The sequence below is a fragment of the Notolepis coatsorum genome (assembly GCF_963971535.1).
Source record: "Notolepis coatsorum genome assembly, chromosome: 12".
NCBI lineage: Eukaryota > Metazoa > Chordata > Actinopteri > Aulopiformes > Paralepididae > Notolepis > Notolepis coatsorum.
In genome coordinates this window covers 18,251,039-18,270,300 of record NC_140176.1, presented here as the reverse complement: position 1 = coordinate 18,270,300, position 19,262 = coordinate 18,251,039, and the positions used below count along the sequence as shown (strand labels likewise).

Below are 19,262 nucleotides of genomic sequence, written 5' to 3'. Positions count from 1 at the left end.
TTCTACCTAGGGATGGGTATCGTTAGGATTTTATCGATACTACTACTCTTATCGATACTGCTTAACGGTTTGGTACTTTATCGACATTGCTTTATTATTTATAACTTTAGAAATAAATATTATTTCTTCAGCAGCAGCAATGTTCTTTTATATAACTTTATAAATAAATATAATAAATAAATATTATTTCTTCAGCAACAGCAGCAACAATGTTTTAAATGGGTCTGAATTATAGACTTTTTATAATAAACAACAAATGTAAGATAAAAAAAACTATATACACTGAATGATTAGTTGTTACCTAAAGCCCTTGGACTCCACTGTAGAGAAGGGGTGCAGGCCTTTGACAACAAACTGGGTCACAGCCCTGTGACACTCGTTACCCCTATCCTCTGTCGTCCTTCCTAGCTGCTAGGGTGAAGGGACTTTGTGCTTGGCTGGGACCGGTGGTGGTAGAGGGAGGAGGGGTGGGCTGGGACATGGTGGCTGCAGCCTCAGCCTGACGAATGACGATCTATAAAAAGTTGTCATCTTTCAAATATATTTGTAGCTAAACAATTAGCTAAGCAATTATATTTTATTTATTAGCCTATTTGTAATAATTCGTTATTAGCCTAGCTAACTCCGTATCTTGGCTTACCTGCAGTGGACGTGGATGGAGATGGAACACTGCGAGCAAGGCAGTCGAAAACGGCGCATTTCTGCAGACTAATATGTTTTGACAACAGATGTTTTGACAAATTGCTTGTATTGCCACCCTTACTTGCAAATGTTTTATTGCACTTGTGGCAACGTGCGTTGTCGCAACTTGTCGGCATCGACTTTCGTAAAGTGTACCCAGACTTTTGTTTTGTTCTCTCCGCCATGATGAGCGCAGAGCTCGGTCTGGGGGAGTTCAACGCGGAGCCACGGACAGGCCCCTCCCTTAAGTACCCGTATGTGTATTTTGTGTGAGTGTGTGTGGCTCGCTGAGTCGCTGCGGCTTGCTTCTCGTGCAGACAGAGAGAGGAGAGGAGACCCCAAACTTTGAGAATAGATTAACGGCTGCAATTTCTTTCCTGTGCGATAACAGTCTGAGTAACGGCCCAGCTCTAATATATATATATACATTTTTGGCCGTTAACAGCTGGCGCCCAATAACGAATGGCCCCGAAAGTGTTAAAGGACCACACCAGTTTTAAATTATTATTATTATTATTATTATTATTATTATTATTATTATTATTATTATTATTATTATTATTATTATTATTATTATTATTATTATTATTATTATTATTATTATTATTATTATTATTATTATTATTATTATTATTATTATTATTATTATTATTGTTTGTATTATGTACACGTCATTCTTGCCTTGAGACTAAAATCAAGGTGCCTTTCTTTTTTCATAGTCTTTTACCGTTACTGGAACATTAGTATCTTCTGCCGATTCACCACTGCCATTGGCTTCCAATGTATCTGAAAATGTTAAACCACTACATGAACTAATCAATCAAATTTGACTAAAATGCCATGCTGCTGAAAGGTATTGCCATTGTGATGTAATACATACAGTGTCTGAGGAAGAATTCCTCTTCCTTTTAATGTGTTAATCGGGGTGGAGAGTGCAGCCGTTCAATTTGTCTGTGAGAGAGAAGTAGAGGAGGTCGGTTTTCAGCCAGGCATGATTCAGGCCACCTAAAGGGAGATAATGATTGGGAGATGCAGGTAGATTTGGTAGGAAAACGTGTTGTTCCATGAGAGATAGTTAGCACTAACTTGAGGCCAGACCTAGAATTAGGGTCTGCTAGTCAGCAGATCATTTATTTTATAGAATCTACTGTGTCTTGGGAGGATTCAGTGGAGGAGGCTTATGAAAGGAAAAAGCAGATAGATATGCAGACTTGGCAGCAGAAACTGAACAGCGAGGATGGAAAGCTAGGGTTTGTCTGGTAGAAGTAGGATGCAGAGATTTATAGCACAATCTACTTTATTTATTTATTGGCAGAGTTGGGGATTGTCGAAAGAAGCATTGAAATCAGTCGGTGGATTTGGTTGACGAGAAATTATGTCAGCTGGGGGCCAAAATAAACACAGAGTAAGATTATTCCTTTTCTTCTCTGCTGTTTCTGTTTCATATTGTTATCAGAAATAGTTCAATTTATGACATAAGGGACGACATAGGGGAGACAGTGGCTCAGGAGGTAGAGCGGCAGCATTTCAAAGTGTCCTTGAGCAAGACACTTAACCCTGCTCCCCATGAGCAGGTTGGCACCTTGCATGGTTCCCGCCGCCATCAGTGTGTGAATGTGTGAGTGAATATGACTGAGGCATAAGTTGGATAAAAGCACTATATAAATGCAGTAAACCCTGGTCATATGCTGGCTCTCACTGCCTATCTATCTACACAGTGGGATGTGGTGGCCATTAGGGGCCATGTAGTAGAGTATGTCAATACAGATGTGGAGAGTTTCATGGGTTTATGTGGCATTTAAGACACATTTTAAGACACAAGATACAATGGAACCCTATGAATTGGTAGAAAATACCTTTTTTTTCACATACTCATATTCATTTTCAGTTACAGTGAACGATTATAAAGAAAGAAGGGATATTGACTTGGAACCAATGTCGAAGTGTCAAAAAGCCTGGTATGGTCCCTTTTGAGGCTATTTTGAAACCAGGTTCTCTTTTAGATTTTCAACTCGTTTCCGTGAAAATACTGTGGAACAAAACGGGTGATTAACTTTCAGCCGCGCTTGAAAGGTTTTTCAAGAGAACAAACTATTCAGAGATGTTCTGTACGTTGAAAGCAACACTCAGCGGCGTTATCAAAGCCACTCGCATACCGGATCTGTCAGTTTATAGCATTGATTGAATGGTCTTTGGCACTCAGCAGGCTGCTTTTACTAGAGGTAACTGAGGTGAAGATAGAGTCAAATAGAAACTGTGATTGAGTAACATTTTAATTTGACTGTGGGTCAACATTGAATGTGTGCCAGGGTACGTAGGTAACCTGTTGTTCCCCTGGATGTCGTGCTGCAGCCTGGGAGGTGTAGTGGTTACGCCATTGTTTCCGGCCGGTCCACCTCGCTTGGAATTGCAATGTATTTCCAATGGACACATTTCTAAATTGTCTAGTAACTAGGGCTGTCCCCGACTAAGGATTTGGATAGTCGACTTTGATTGGCCGAAATTAGCCGATAGTCGACTATTAGTCGACTATGAAAAAAAAATTATAATTTTTTTTTTTGTATCATTCTATTTGGGCTGTGGGGGGTGCTTAATGTCTGAAGGAGTCGACGGAAGGCTTCTTGTCCTCTGCAAAAGCATGCACTTGGTCCACTGATGGATACATCTTGATATTTGTCTAGTCTAGTGTGTTCATTAGATGGGTGAAATCCTCTTTCAGTGCCTCTGTGCCTGTTTTCTTATGCAGTTAGCCTCTGGTATGCGTGCCATTAGCGTTAGCCACGCTTCTAGGCCTCTTTTCTTTTGGAAAGAATGATAAAAAAATATTATACAAAATAAAAATAAAAAAATAAATAAAAAAATAAAGATTATAATACTTTTTTATTTCTGCATTTTGCATTCGACTAAGAGGTTGGCAGTCGACTACGGCTCATTTCGATCGATTAGTCGACTATTCGACTAATGGGGGTCAGCCCTACTAGTAACAAAACAAATAAAGCATGAACATTGGCATGGTGTTTGTATTCATCCACAATCTATAGCTCGACATGAAACGATTCGCAATTAATTGTTAAATAATTACGTATAATTTAATTTAAACCAAAAATGCTCAAACAATAATGTTAGTGATAGGAGGGAACAAAAAATGGAAAGCTTGCCAATGTTCATGAGGCAGAATTATTACAATAGCGGATAATACATTTGCCCAATGATGAATCCCTATACGGCTGGACCGCCGGGAAACTAAAGTGACGTCAGACTACACCTCCCTATAGGCTCTGTGTGGCTCCAGGTAGGTCCCCTGTCGTTCCCCTGGACCTCGTGCTGCAGCCTGTGGTGGTTTCTAGGCTCTGTGTGGCTCAGCCAGGGGTGTAACTCCAGATTCTGGGCCCCATGAAAGAATGTATTTGTAGGCCCCCAGTGAATGCGAGCGCGCGTAAGCGGATTTTTTTTTTTGCCATTTTTTTATTGATGAAAACGCATAATATGGTTTTTACCTATACATTCGGATCAGCAGTTCAGCACCTGCACTGTTGGTGGGTGAGCCTAGTAAAGGATGTCGCATTGCGTTCATCTTCAATGAATGGACCAATGCAATAGTCTACCAAAGCCCCCCCTCTCTCTCTATATATCTCACACACACACACACACACACACACACACTTCAGAAACAAATCATCCTAAGCTACCCCCCCCAGCTACGCCCCTGGGCTCAGCAGGCCTGAAAGCCAGGCTTTTTGCTCTCACACCTGCGTGTGGTATTTAAATGTGGTCAGAGCGCAACTTCTCATGCTAGTGTGTAGCGGGTCACTAGAGCTGACCGCTTTGTGTAACAATAAAGAGTTGGAACTTTTTTGTATTGGCCCGCTTGGAAGTAGGAGCTGGGTATCGGCACTGATCACCCAATTCGATTTTTGATTCAATATCGATTTGATTAGGCTTGATGCCGGCACTGGTTTCAGGAGGCCAGCAGCACCTGAACTTGATGTCAACATTTAAACATTGTCCACAGTAGTTCACCAGAAACTAGGGAAACACATGTGCAGAATGGGAGCCACGCTACAAATAACATTTACAAACATCTTCACACATCCACTGAAAAAAGGCATAGGTTAAAAAAGAATCTTCTTGGGATTTTAATAATGGATTCGATTGCATTCAAATTAAACTATTTGATATTGTTTTCTTTCTATTATCTCCCCCCGCCCTACTTGGAAGGAGTACCTCTATAACCGCTGTGCGGTTGGTTGATGTGTTTGTTTGTTTGTTTGTTGGTTTATTCGTGTGTGAGAGTGCATTCATGCGGTTGCTTCCTCAGCTGCACATGCGTCCTCCACAGACTCTGCCACTGCACAACCTCCCCTCCCCTACAGTATAAACCACAGACTCTGCCACTGCACAACCCTCCCCTCCCCTACAGTATAAACCACAGACTCTGCCACTGCACAACCCTCCCCTCACCTACAGTATAAACCACTCCTGCACTTGTTGACGCCATGCATATTAGGCCTATATACTTCCAAGCTGTTTAACCCCCTTACTTAACCCTTGCAGTGTTCCCTCATCCCCCATGTTCTCATTTGATCTCTTTTCGCTGTAAATTATATACAGTCGATTTTCTGTATGGTGCTGAGCATAGACCCATAAGATCATTAAATGCCTATGTCTCCAATTAAGTGCAGCTGGAGGTGGGAGTGGAGATGGAGCTGAATTAATTGGAGCTGGAGGTGAATTAAGTGGATCTAGAAGTGAATTAAGTGGAGTTGGAGGTGAATTAAGTGGAGTTGGGGGTGAATTAAGTGGAGCTGGAGATTAATTAAGCAGAGTTGGAGGTGAATTAAATGGAGTTGGAGGTGAATTTAGTGGATCTAGAAGTGAATTAAGTGGAGTTGGAGGTGAATTTAGTGAATCTAGAAGTGAATTAAGTGGATCTGGAGGAGAATTCAGTGGATCTGGAGGAGAATTCAGTGGATCTGGAATTGAATTAAGTGGAGCTGAAGGTGATTTCAGTGGATCTGGAAGTGAATTAAGTGTGTTGGAGGTCAATTCAGTGGATCTAGAAGTGAATTAAGTGGATCTAGAAGTGAATTAAGTGGAGTTGGAGGTGAATTCAGTGGATCTGGAAGTGAATTAAGTGGATCTGGAAGTGAATTAAGTGGATCTGGAAGTGAATTAAGTGGATCTGGAGGTGAATTAGATGTGGATGGGAGGAGCTTAATTGCATGTCACCGTGTGCTTCCCGGGGCTGGCGCTGGAGAAAGTGGAATATATGGAGTACGTGTTTGATGACATGAGAACCGTTTGAGGGCACGACACATGAGCCGTGGACGCCCGATCATCTTCAGCCTCCAGCGCAGGTGGGGGGTCGCCACGGGAACCGCTGGGTCTGTGCAGTAGCCACGGCAACATGCGCTTAGCCTTGTGTGGACACAGTATAATCCTGCCTGCAGCACGCCCACCTGCTCTGCCCCACCAGCCTGTCCTTATCACAACACCCCACTAGCGGAGCAGAGCGGGGTCACAGCGGGGGCACCGCTGGGGCCTTGGCATGCCGCTGGGGGGAAACAGATCATTTGCATCCTTATGACATCCACATGATCGCTGGAACACATCCACATGATCGCTGGAAACACCCACCAGCGCAAGAGGAGCGTCATTGATCAAAGCGCATGGCCTTTTTGTTTTCAATTTTAAAGCTGATTTCATGCTATGAGAAGGGCCCCAGCTTGGGATCTAGCGGTGTTTTCTCATGACCACAACTCCCTCTAGTGTTGGTTTAACGATACACACACACACACACACACGTCAAGTCAAGTCAAGAGTTTTATTTGTCACGGCATACAAGCATACAGTGAAATGCCCGCAGCGATTGTGCAACAATACAATAAGAATAGGATGAGAATAAGACATTTGTGCAATAATACAAGTAATAAGAATAAGACATAACAGGTATAATGTACATAAAGTTTACAAAAAGCATGGTAAGACATGGTAAGGTCCTGCGATAGTGCAATACAATGTTAGCTACGGATGAGGCACTGGGTCTTATGTACACTACTATACAATGCTATACTATACAATCTACAGTTATACTATGTTTCCTTATGGAGCTGGAGGTGAATTAAGTGGAGCTGGAGATGAATTAAGAGGAGTTGGAGGTGAATTAAGTGGAGCTGGAGATGAATTAAGAGGTGTTGGAGGTGAATTAAGTGGAGCTGGAGATGAATTAAGAGGTGTTGGAGGTGAATTAAGTGGAGCTGGAGATGAATTAAGAGGTGTTGGAGGTGAATTAAGTGGAGCTGGAGATGAATTAAGAGGGGTTGGAGGTGAATTAAGTAATTCACACACACACACACACACACATACACACACACACACACACACACACACACACACACAAACACCCACACAGGGGACCCTGATGTAAACAAGACAAACGTCTTTCTCAGGTCTGCATCCCCTTAACAATTGTGTGTATTGAGCCGTACTGTATTGTACCCATTCTGCAATCTGTTAAATAAAGTTTTCATTCATTCACACACAGACTTTGATCCATGGACCAGTTTGGAATTAGCGAGTGACCTCAGAGATTGTGCCATGTTTTTAACCGTTACCGTTCGATCTCTTTCCAGGGCCTTATTGTATTTATTCAGTCCTGTTCTTTCCTCTCTCTACAGCCAGAGGCTGCTGCTGCCTCATCCCTGCGGGCGCCGGCGCGGGCAGAGGAAGAAGAGGAGGATGATGGGGACCTGAACAAAGCCCTGGGAGTCCAGAGCTTCCAGCAGATCCTCAGCCCGGCCTCCAGAGTCCCCGACGAGCAGCTCCGCAACTACCATGAGGAGGACATCGAATGTAAGCGTGCAGGAGCTCCTGTGTTCATCTTTACACACAAACTAATACGTAGACATTTTCCTTAGCATCTATTAGCTCTAATAGCTCGCTCTGTTGTGTGTGTGTGTGTGTGTGTGTGTGTGTGTGTGTGTGTGTGTGTGTGTGTGTGTGTGTGTGTGTGTGTGTGTGTGTGTGTGTGTGTGTGTGTGTGTGTGTGTGTGTGTGTGTGTGCAGCTACAACATAATAATAATAATAATAATGGATTGGATTTATATAGCGCTCTTCATGACACCCCAGTGACCCCAGAGCGCTTACAGAGTCCATTATTCGTTCATACACAGTCATACCGGTGGTGGTAAGCTACAATTGCAGCCAGAGCTGCCCTGAGGCAGACTCACGGAAGCGTGGCGAATAATCATCGCCTACGGCCCCTCCGACCACCACCAACATTCATTCACATGCATACACATTCATACGAGGCAAGTAGGTTAAGTGTCTTGCCCAAGGACACAACGGCAGTGGGATGGACATGGGCTTGAGCGGGATTCAAACCACCAACCCTTCGATCATTGGACGACCCGCTCTACCCCTGAGCCACGCCGCCCCACAAACCACAGTTTTGTACCATTGGCTGCGCAGTTAGAGGTTAAAGGAACACGGCAACATTTGGGGGAAATTAGCTTACCGTCTTCTCCAGAAAGAGACGAGAAGATGGATACCAGTTTCCTCTCTGTGCGTTCAGTAGAAAGCTATCTGGCTGCACGTTAGCCTAGCTTAGCACAATGAATGGAAGCTGACAGTGCCCGTTAGCCTAGGCATTGGCCAACTAACACCTCTCCCGAAGGCTAACCGGCACTGTCCGCTTCCATTCATTGTGCTAAGCTAGGCTAACGTGCAGCCAGATAGGAGAAGACGATAAGCTAATTTCCCAAATTGTTGCTGTGTTCCTTTAAGTGCCTTGTTGTTGAGGGAGGAGAGCTTCCCCTGCTCAGTACGTCCCTCCTCTGATGATGCATTCAGCTGATCCTCATCAACTCGGAAAGTCTGAAACGTACTGTATCACATGATCAAGTCTTATTCATGAGGCGATAGCTTTCTGGCATTAACTAGTAGCGGCCAATCAGATCCAAGGCAGCAGATCCACAATGCTTCATGTAGAGAATAAAGCATCGTTTGTGATTTATTTTACACTACAAAAGGTGAAAGGTCAGTGATGCATCATCACACGTCATAGACTCTGGGATCACTGAAGCGGCCCAGGTTTACCTCTTGTATTTACCACTTGGTTGGCCATTCAAACACAACTTCCCCGGTGGTAAGTTGTGGACAGTTGTGGAAAAGGGACATTGAGGTTTTACCCTAATTTACAATGCCGTCAAGTAGGGGTGGGAATCGCCAGAGACCTCACGATACGATACTATCGCGATACTTGCGTCACGATACGATAGTATCGCGATACTAAATATATCGCGATACGCTGAGTATTGCGGAATATATATATTTTTTTGTAATCTTTTTTTTTTATCAAATTTTATTATTACCTTTTTTCAACTGCAAAGTAAAACTTTGTCAACATGTTTTATCTAATACAATAAAGTTCAGTCTGTTCATCTCACTTCAATTATTTTTATTGCAGAACGTGGTATTTTCTCAAGCAGACAGATGTAAACACTGTAATCTGTGTTGCATGTACCTGACAAACTGAACTGTTTGTATTACAGTCATATTCCAACTTAACTGAATGCACATGTGTGTGGACTACTGTACTATTACAGGTATTGAAATGAACAATGCAACTTCCTTATACAATAATTTTTTTTTATGAATAATTAAATATCGATACTTGGCGTCCCTGTATCGATACAGTATCGCCGCGCAAAGTATCGCGATACTACTACGTATCGATTTCCCCCCCCACCCCTACCGTCAAGATTACAAATACAAACAGTTCAGAATAAAAGGGATCAAACACATTTGCATAAATGGGACAGTTTAAAAAGAGAGGAAAAACAAGGAAAGAGATCAAATAAAAAACTGTTACACACTGAGGTAGGGAGGTTTGTGATCATGTTCTTAAATTGCTCATAGGATAGTAGTGGGGTATTGATTTTGGGAGTGAGTTGAAGATCATTCCAGGAAGCTGGTGCATCGAAACAAAAGGCAGACTTACCATTGATTGATTGATTGAAAACTTTATTAACAGATTGCAGAATGGGTACAGTACAGTACAGCTCAATACATACAATTGTTAAGGGGATGCAGACCAGAGAAAGACTTTCATCTTGTTTACATCAGGGTCCCCCATTTTCACCAAGTTAAGACTCGTGGGACCTCATGGGGGAGCGACAGTGGCTCAGGAGGTAGAGCGGTCGTCTGGTAATCAGAAGGTTCCCGGTTTGATTCTGGCTCCTCCCGGCAGTGTGTCGAAGTGTCCTTGAGCAAGACATTTAACACCCTCACTGCTCCCGGTGAGCAGGTTAGCACCTTCTTGCACGGTCGCCTGTGTAAATGTGTTGAGTGAATGTGAGGCATAATGGTGTAAAGCGCTTTGGGTAAAAGCGCTATATAAATCTATTTACCAAGTGTAAGCCAATCACTTGAACAGGTCAGATAAGGTCCATAATTCCAATCTAGCATCATTGAAATCCACAGGAGCAAATCAAATAAAATTTATTTTGTAAGGCCCGACAACACACGTTAATGTCCCCATGGGCCGGACACGTCTTCTTTAAAACAAGTCGAGAAGAAACATCACAATACATCGAGAACAAAACAAAAAACACCATGAAATCCAAAATAAAATGTAAAATAATAAATAAATAAATAAATAAATGCAACTAAAAATCACTAAAAACCTAGCAATAGAAAAAAAAAAAAAAAAAAAGCACCACAGGCAATGTGGAGGGGAGAAACCTTAGAAGGGCTGTTCAAGGGGGGGTCTCCCTTCTTAGATGTCGGTGTGTTGCCAGGACATGCCTGTTGATTACCCTAACCACCAACCCCTCCCCCCAGACCACCGCCACTCCTCTCACCACATCCACCGGCCGCTGTGCAAGTTGCCCTCAGAGGGACGGAGGAAGAAGGGTGGCAAGAAGAGGAAGAAGAGCAAGGAGCACCTGGGCAGCCCTGGCCCCAACGCCACCGCCATAGAGGAAGGGGAGGATGAGGAGGAGGAGGAGGAGGAAGAGGGTGCAGAAGTCTCCACTCCCACCATGGAGACGGATCATGAGGCCAAAGATGTGCAAGTAATGTGATTTGATTAGCTTCTGCACACACTCATACAGTTACACACACACACACACACACGCACGCACACGCACACACACACACCTGGGAGCTGCCCAGTAGGGGAGAACGGGGGACGTTGTCACACTTTTTACTCTAGTGTGTGAATTGCTCATAATCAAAACATCTTTCAATAGTCATTCCTACAGTACATTCAATTGAAGCTTAAGATGTTGGCTTGAAATGTGTTATGTATCCCTCTCATTTTCCAACGTATTGTAACAAAGAGTTAATCACCTATCAAAGACACTCTGACACATTGTGACAACCAACCCCATCATGGGGATGGTTGTCACACACTATGGGGTTGGTTGTCACCATGTGTTTTAAAACTTTTAATGGGAAAATCTTAAAAAGAATTAGATTTCAGATAATGATTGAAGAAGTGCGTCTTTAGTCGACGGCGAAAGATTGGACGGGTTTCGGCTGTCCTAACTGGGGTGGGTAGTTCATTCCACCATTGTGGGGCAAGGACTGAGAATAGACAAGAAGGCAGAACTAAATTTGAAAGTTTAATTGCATTGACAAGTTGACAAATACATAACTTAATGCATCTTAATGAACATAAACAGGAAACACATCTTTAGGCCATCCTATATAACAAAATAAGAACACAATAAATCGGCCTAACAATAATAGCCTACACAACATGTGACAACCAACCCCAAAGAAAATGTGACGACCAACCCCAACTGGAATGTCTTGATAGCATCAAGATTAACAGCCATCTAACAACTAGTTAGCTAGCTAACAACAATCTAAACTATAGCTATCCCTTCACACTTTTTAAGGGTAATAATTGTTTCATTATAAACCAATTGTGTAAAAGCCTAGAAGAAAAATACTGAGGAGCGGAATATTTACAAATGGACATGAAAAACACAAAAAATCCTCTCACCTCAAATTCAGCTGTTTCACTCCAAATATGACAATGTAGGTGAACTCTGACCCCAATTCTGGACATTTAAATACCAAAGTATGGGAGACAGGATCCTCTGGTGGTGAAATATAATGAATGTGACAACCTACCCGTGTGACAACGTCCCCCGTTCTCCCCTTCTACTGTGCAACAGAGCAGCTCCACTGTAGCTGTTCAGTGAGTTGCCTCAAGGGCAGTTCAGCAGTAGTTGTGTAGGTAGTTGTGTAGGTAGGGTTATGGTTAGAGGTAGTTGTGTAGGTAGTTGTGTAGGTAGGGTTATGGTTAGAGGTAGTTGTGTAGGTAGTTGTGTAGGTAGGGTTATGGTTAGAGGTAGTTGTGTAGGTAGTTGTGTAGGTAGGGTTATGGTTAGAGGTAGTTGTGTAGGTAGTTGTGTAGGTAGGGTTATGGTTAGAGGTAGTTGTGTAGGTAGGGTTATGGTTAGAGGTAGTTGTGTAGGCAGTTGTGTAGGTAGGGTTAGAGGGAGGGAGGGGAGAGCATTAATTATTCACCACATTTCTGCCAATGAGATGGTTTGGAACAGTCCACTCACAACCCTGTTTCTCTAAAAAGAAAAGAACCCCCCCCCCCTGCCTTGTTTGTCTATATACACTTGCCTGCAAATTAAAAAGATTGGTTTATCTAACAACTTCACTGTGGTTAAAAAGGTTGTGAGAATGTTAAACAGTGAGAGGGTTAGGCTGTCAGGATTAGAGGATCATTTTGATGGCGCGGCTGTGTTACCCAATCTCATCCCATACAATAGTATGGACATTTTTCCTCTATGAATATTTCAGTATGGCCTTAATCATTCAACAGTGGGTGTCAGGTTGCACATACTATGCACACTAAGGATGCACCAATACCGATACTGGTATCGGATATCGGTCCGATACCAGGTTAAAATAGGGTTTTGGAGAATTTCCCCAATACTAAAATCTGATACCAACGTGACTTGATTTGCTTCTTAATATGTAGAAGCAAAAGTAGTTAGATCTCTTAAATGGACAACAATTTATTATATATCCCAATAAAAATATTTTGACATTTTCCTCCCACTTTCTCTCAATTTAGTCGTTATACTAATTCCCCACATGTATCATGGTCTCCTCCGATACATGTGGAGTCGCCAGCCGCTTCTTTTCACCCGACGGCTAGAAGTTTCCCCTAAAGAAAACATGACTGCTTTTTACCTGATTAAGTCACAAAAAATTACAAAGATGTAAAGCCATTTCAAGTCCATACTACATTTGTATTCATTTTTCTACTGCCAATGATGCATATTTTAACTATAACTATATAAAAAATGGAATACTCTGTTTCAGTACTTGTAAGTGTTTCAGTAGTATTTTCAATCCCCTCCACAGTTCTTTTTGTCCGATGAAGACACCCACACGTCCAGGCCTGGCAAAGACAGCCCCTACCCGGCGCGTGAGCTGAAAATCGTAGCAGAGTCTGAGGGCATGGACACTGAGGATTCCACCGCTACAGAGTGAGTGAAGTGTTAACTTCTGAAAACACCTCTAATGTTGTTTTGCCTTATCCTGTTAAGCCCTAGCCCTATTTAAAAAAATATAATAATCCGCCTAAAAATACATACCTAAGTAAATGGAAGATTGCTCCACTTCTACAAGGTCCATTTGTATGCATGTTCTTGGTATCTAGGGACATCTATGGATCTCATGGAATGTATTCCCAGTGTCAGGAATATTGTGTCTGTTTAGGCTTGAGTAAATTGTTGATGAAACAAAGGAGAATATAAATTATGATTTTTCTTTGCATCTTTGACACCATGCTAAAAATGACCAGACATGAAAAACGGCCACTGAGCTCGTTCAGCACCTTCTTGAGATCATGGGTACAAAAATCTAAGCAAATGAATAAAGGGAAGATGATTAAACATAATGTTTTGTAGATACAGTACTGAATTCTGCCATCCGGACACATGCAATTTGAAATATTATTATAGAATATAATATAGAATACCAGGCCTATAAATTACCTTATTATAGCCAACTTGCACATCTATGGATCGGGCCAAATCTCCTCTTTCAAATGAGTTCAATTTGGATTTAGTATCTCCAGGCGTGCACTCCAATCTATGCTAATAACATTCAGTTTTGTGATAGAGAATCCAGATAAATAAGATAAATAAAAAAAATTCATACCGAAGTAATTTGCTTGCAGGAAGCTGGAATCGTCTGGGAAAGGTAGTTTTTCGATATTTCAACGCTCATTGAGAGCTCTGGATGCCCTCTCCTCATATGACTACAACTGGCGACGGCCACTAATAAAAAATGGCGGATATTCGCTAAATTATTAAGACATTCCATAAACTAAAATCTCCCTAATAACACAAAATATACACTATGACTGCTGTTGTGACATGGTTAGGGTCTTTACTCTTGGATACATTTGGGGGGGGGAAAACACTACTTAATGTCATACAATCTGGAGAGATTGATTTATGATGTGATGTCATTTGCGGTCCGCCGATGGACCGCTCGGCCTAAAGAGGTTAAAGGAACCAGCCAACATTATGGGAAATTCGCTTACCATGTTCTCCAGAGTCAAAGCTAGCAAGGTAGCCTAGTTTATCACAAATGAATGGAAGCGGATACGGATCAGCTAGCCTAGCTGTTGACCGAAAACACCTCTCCCAGAGTTTTAAGCTAGGCTATCTGATCCGTATCTACTTCCATTAATTTGTGCTAAGCTAGTTTGCAGCCGGATAGTTTTCTACTAAACGCACAGAGAAGAAATTGGTATATATTCTTGTCTAACTCTGGAGAAGACTGTAAGTGTATTTCCCATAATGTTCCCATAATGTTGGCTAGGATGGAAAACGTAATCTTTAACTTTACTCAGATTCACCGGAAATTCTCATTATTGGCCCTGACCAATAGGGATGTCTCGATTGGAGCTGAAACATTGGTATCATAGCCTATATTAAGCTTGATCAAATTACAATCCTTTTTTGTTAAATTAAACATATGTATTAAACATGTATTTTACCTACATTGGATTGAAGTATGCACTGTGCAGCTGTATTATCTAGGAAATAAAAATATTGGATTGGGTCTCGGTATCGGCAGAATTACTATTAAATATTAAAAGAGGCAAAAGATCTTGATCAGGACATCCCTACTGACCAATATTGGCTAGGAAAATTCTGCAGTCTTTTTCTGTCTGCTAGCATTAAATGTGAACCCTACTTCCAAACTTGGCGTCACTTTTAATCCTGATTCTTGATCAAGTCTAGCTTTTTCCAGAATATTACTCAATTAAGAGCAGTTGTGTCCTTTCAAGATTTTTGAGAAAATGATCCATACTTTTTTGTTTTGGCTTGGACTTTAATGCTGTGTTCATATGCCTCAGTGAGTCTGCAGTAGAACAACTCCAGGTGGTTCAAAAGGCTGCTGCCAGGCTTTTGACTAAAACTACCCCACATCACTCCCATTTTAGATTCCTTGCACTAGCTAACATGTCATTAAATGCTTAATTTGATGTAGTGGTCGACCGTTTTTTCAATGGCAGATAACGATATTTAGAGAGCAGGGAGGCCTATGGTCAATATAATGTAGATGTAATATTTACATCTGATATATCTAATATAGAATGCAACAATAACAACAAATGAGACATAGAATTGCTGAACTTAAGCATTATTAGCTATTATTAGCTAGCTAGCTTAGCTCATTGATTACAGCTAGGTTTGCAGTTGCTAGATATAAAATATTGCAGTATTTCACCCTTCAAAATATCTGTGAGCTTTGGAGCCATATTTCCAGGTAATAGCATGTACTGTAGCATCCGTACGATCTCAAATGTTCATGTGATTCCATTAATATCGCTTTAGGATTACAACTGAGCCCACTAGAGCCCATGAAAGGTATGAATGAATGAATGAATGAATTATTTTATTTCGAATGTTTACAAATACAAATAAATAAAAAAATTTTTTTACCAAGCTCCTCCTTCTACCTCAGAGTTTGAGATTGTGTCTCTACAGCGCCTCAATATCCCATCAGTATTCTGACCAGGGACAGTTGGTTATCTCCAGGTTTGATCAGGGACAGTTGGTTATCCCCAGTTCTAGGTCTGACCAGGGACAGTTGGTTATCCCCAGGTCTAAGTCTGACCAGGGACTATTGGTTATCCCCAGGTCTAAGTCTTCTGATCAGGGACTATTGGTTATCCCCAGGTCTAAGTCTGACCAGGGACTATTGGTTATCCCCAGGTCTAATCTGACCAGGGACTATTGGTTATCCCCAGGTCTAAGTCTGACCAGGGACTATTGGTTATCCCCAGGTCTAATCTGATCAGGGACAGTTGGTTATCCCCAGGTATACGTTTGACCAGGGACAGTTGGTTATCCCCAGGTATACGTTTGACCAGGGACAGTTGGTTATCCCCAGTTCAAGGTCTGATCAGGGACAGTTGGTTATCCCCAGTTCAAGGTCTGATCAGGGACAGTTGGTTATCCCCAGTTCAAGGTCTGATCAGGGACCGTTGGTTATCTCCAGGTCAAGGTCTGATCAGGGACAGTTGGTTATCCCCAGGTCTAAGTCTTCTGATCAGGGACAGTTGGTTATCCCCAGTTCAAGGCTTGTCACTAAAGGTGACTGTGCTTTTGCAGTTTTTGCCCCCAAACCCTCCTCCCTCCACACACCAGGCCTGCCCCTCAATACAAGCTTTTAAGACACTTAAAAAAGGCACTTTTTATGTCTTGACAGTGTTTCCGTTTCCTGTGCTCTACAAATAAAGTTAATATTATTACAATAGAAACAGTAATCCTCCCTTTGGCTTATAATCACATCACACTTGCTGTGATTTCTACAGAACACGTTTTCGCCATGTTCCCGAAAGTGTTCTCCCAGCAACGTCTGTGACATTATTGTGATTGGTTGAGGCGGCTTTAGGTATTCTGATTGGATGAGACGTCTTTAGACGCATGCCTCGGCTTGGCCCCGAGGTACACACTGTCCGTTACCAAGTCCCAGGCATCTGGACAGCCTGCTGGGGGCCCGATGTGATGGACCCCGAATAATCCCACATTCAGAGACCCATATATCACCCGTCTCTGTAGAAAAACACCAACACACCTCACCACACCGCCCCCTGCCTCCACCTATGGCATTTTAGTCTTCCACCACGTTATCACCCCCTAGCCTGGACTTGGATAAAGCCTTGTGTGCCCTTTTACTTTGTTTCATTCTCTCTGAGAGAATGCCAATCACGGGAGGATTCCTACAACACCTTCCGATAGCCTTTGGATCATAGCAGCGGCAAAAAGTAGATTTTTTTCCCCTACAGAGGTGAAACGTTGGAATGTACATATCGCTAGTCTCTCTTTTTGCTGGCACAGTTGTGAGATATTTCTGAAGGAAAGGTGAGGTTATGGTGGCTGTAGCAGGTGTGCCCTGGAGTATTTCTCACAAGTCATTGCTGAGCATCTTTCTCTTTCTCTTTCTCTTGTTGGTGTAGTGTTCATGTAATTCAATGTAATCCTCTGTTGGTGTAGTGTTCATGTAATTCAATGTAATCCTCTGTTGGTGTAGTGTTCATGTAATTCAATGTACTTCTCTGTTGGTAATTATAGTGTCAATGTAATTCAATGTAATCCTCTGTTGGTGTAGTGTTCATGTAATTCAATGTACTTCTCTGTTGGTAATTATAGTGTTCATGTAATTCAATGTACTTCTCTGTTGGTAATTATAGTGTTCATGTAATTCAATGTAATTCTTTGTTGGTAATTATAGTGTTCATGTAATTCAATGTAATTCTCTGTTGGTATAGTGTTAATGTAATTCAGTGTAATTCTCTGTTGGGCCCTGATCTATTAGTTAACACCCTCCTCCTCCCTTTTTTCTGTACTTTGTAAAAAAAAACATCAGTCAAAGGCAAGTACCTTTTAAAATACGGAAATTAATTTGTCCTTTGCTGCATTCTAACCTAATCGTGTCTCTGGGTTTCTCCCCCCTCTGGTCCAGGACCCCCACTACTGTGCCGTCCGACCACCCACCCCTGGCGCGCGTCTCCAGCCGCGGCTACGACCTGCAGGAACGCCGGCGCACAGGCAACATGACGGGCGCTGAGCAGGCCAAGTACGAGCGCATCCCGACCGACGAGAGCGAGGCTCAGACCCTGGCCTCCGCCGACCTGGACGGCATCAAGAGTACGTATTGTTTTCAGACGGTCTCTGAGGCGCTTTGGGTGTCGCACATTTTTTTTTGGGATCTTCTAAAAATTATGCTTGGTGTTCTGATGCTCATCAGTGGTCATGTTATGTGTCGTATTGACAATGTGTCGTGTTATTGTTGTTATTGTCCACTGTGTGAGGTTCGTGTGAGAGTCTTTTAAATAATGTCTAGTTAAAGGGGAACTATGCCCAATTCATACATTGAATTAAATTCCGTTTGGACCCCAGGAAGAGTAGTCTCACTTTGGTGTAGACTAATGGGGATCCACAATAAAACAATAAAACTACAAAGATATTAGTGAAAGCAAACAACTGTCTCCCATATTTTTTTTAAATTTTTTTATTATGTTTTTGGTAGATTTGTATTTGTTTATTGGACAAGTCTGGCAGAGAGGAAGGATGGGAGAGAGATACGGGGGAAGACATTCGGCAACGGTCGCCGGGGTCCGGGAGTCGAACCCGGGACGGCCGTGTTGCACTACAGTGCGTTACGTGGTGCTGGTGCGCCACCCTGGCACCCCCTGTCTCCCATATTCAATAGTACAAAAACTCTCAACTTGTGATGTTATCGTGTATAAAGTCTGGAGCTGCACCACAGACGGGGGAATGTTGTGAGTATAACCGTACATTTTCGGTTTCAGAGCCGAGTGCATGACTATAACGACATAGACTACTAATACATAGTAGTATAAGACTCAAAGTACATCATTTATAGAATACATTTGGGTATAAAAAAAGAAGTCAAACATTCAGTCGGACCACAAAATCAGCCTCCCTTTTATCGTCTACGGAGCAGCTCCAGACTTTATACCTGATGACAACCCACGTTTGAGTCTTACTTCTCTGGTGTCTGGCTTTGAGTGAGAGAGTAGCTCATGTTCACCGATATTGACCGAACATTCTTCATTTTGGTGGCGTTCCCCTTTTAAACGTGCATCGTGATGCAGCGTGTTATTGTTGTGTAGGCGTGTCTATGGCCGTACAGGGTGAGTGTGCGTTCACAGTGCATGAGAGGACGGCGTGTGTGTGTGTTTGTCTCTCGGTCTCTTTGATATCTTTAACATTATTACCCCTCCAGCTGAGCGCTGTGATTATACTCGGTGGGGCGGGTGGGGCGGGTGGGGGTGCGGGGGGGTGCGGGGGGGGGTCCTCTGAAGGTTGGAATGCTCAGCAGAAGGAGGGGATGAGAGAGGACTGGAACAGGGGTACATTAATGAGGGTACCAGGAGTCTCTCGCTGTACTACAGTCAGCCCTGCTGCCCCTGCACCGGCCCCGCGGGGTGGGGGGGGGCCCATCGGCGAGGGGCAACGGTGATTTACGTCAGCGGGCGGGGGCGACCCCGCGG

At 42.7% G+C, this 19,262-nt stretch overlaps 1 protein-coding gene across 1 annotated transcript in view; it reads left to right on the top strand.

Annotated features, from left to right (window-relative positions):
* slc4a2b (solute carrier family 4 member 2b) overlaps positions 1–19,262 on the top strand; it is a 113,907-nt gene that overhangs the window by 48,661 nt on the left and 45,984 nt on the right. Inside the window, exons 4-7 of the mRNA XM_084326583.1 lie at positions 7,359–7,533; positions 10,526–10,758; positions 13,082–13,206; positions 17,708–17,892. Of these exons, the coding sequence (XP_084182709.1) occupies positions 7,359–7,533; positions 10,526–10,758; positions 13,082–13,206; positions 17,708–17,892 (718 nt within the window). The remainder of the gene's footprint in view (positions 1–7,358; positions 7,534–10,525; positions 10,759–13,081; positions 13,207–17,707; positions 17,893–19,262) is intronic.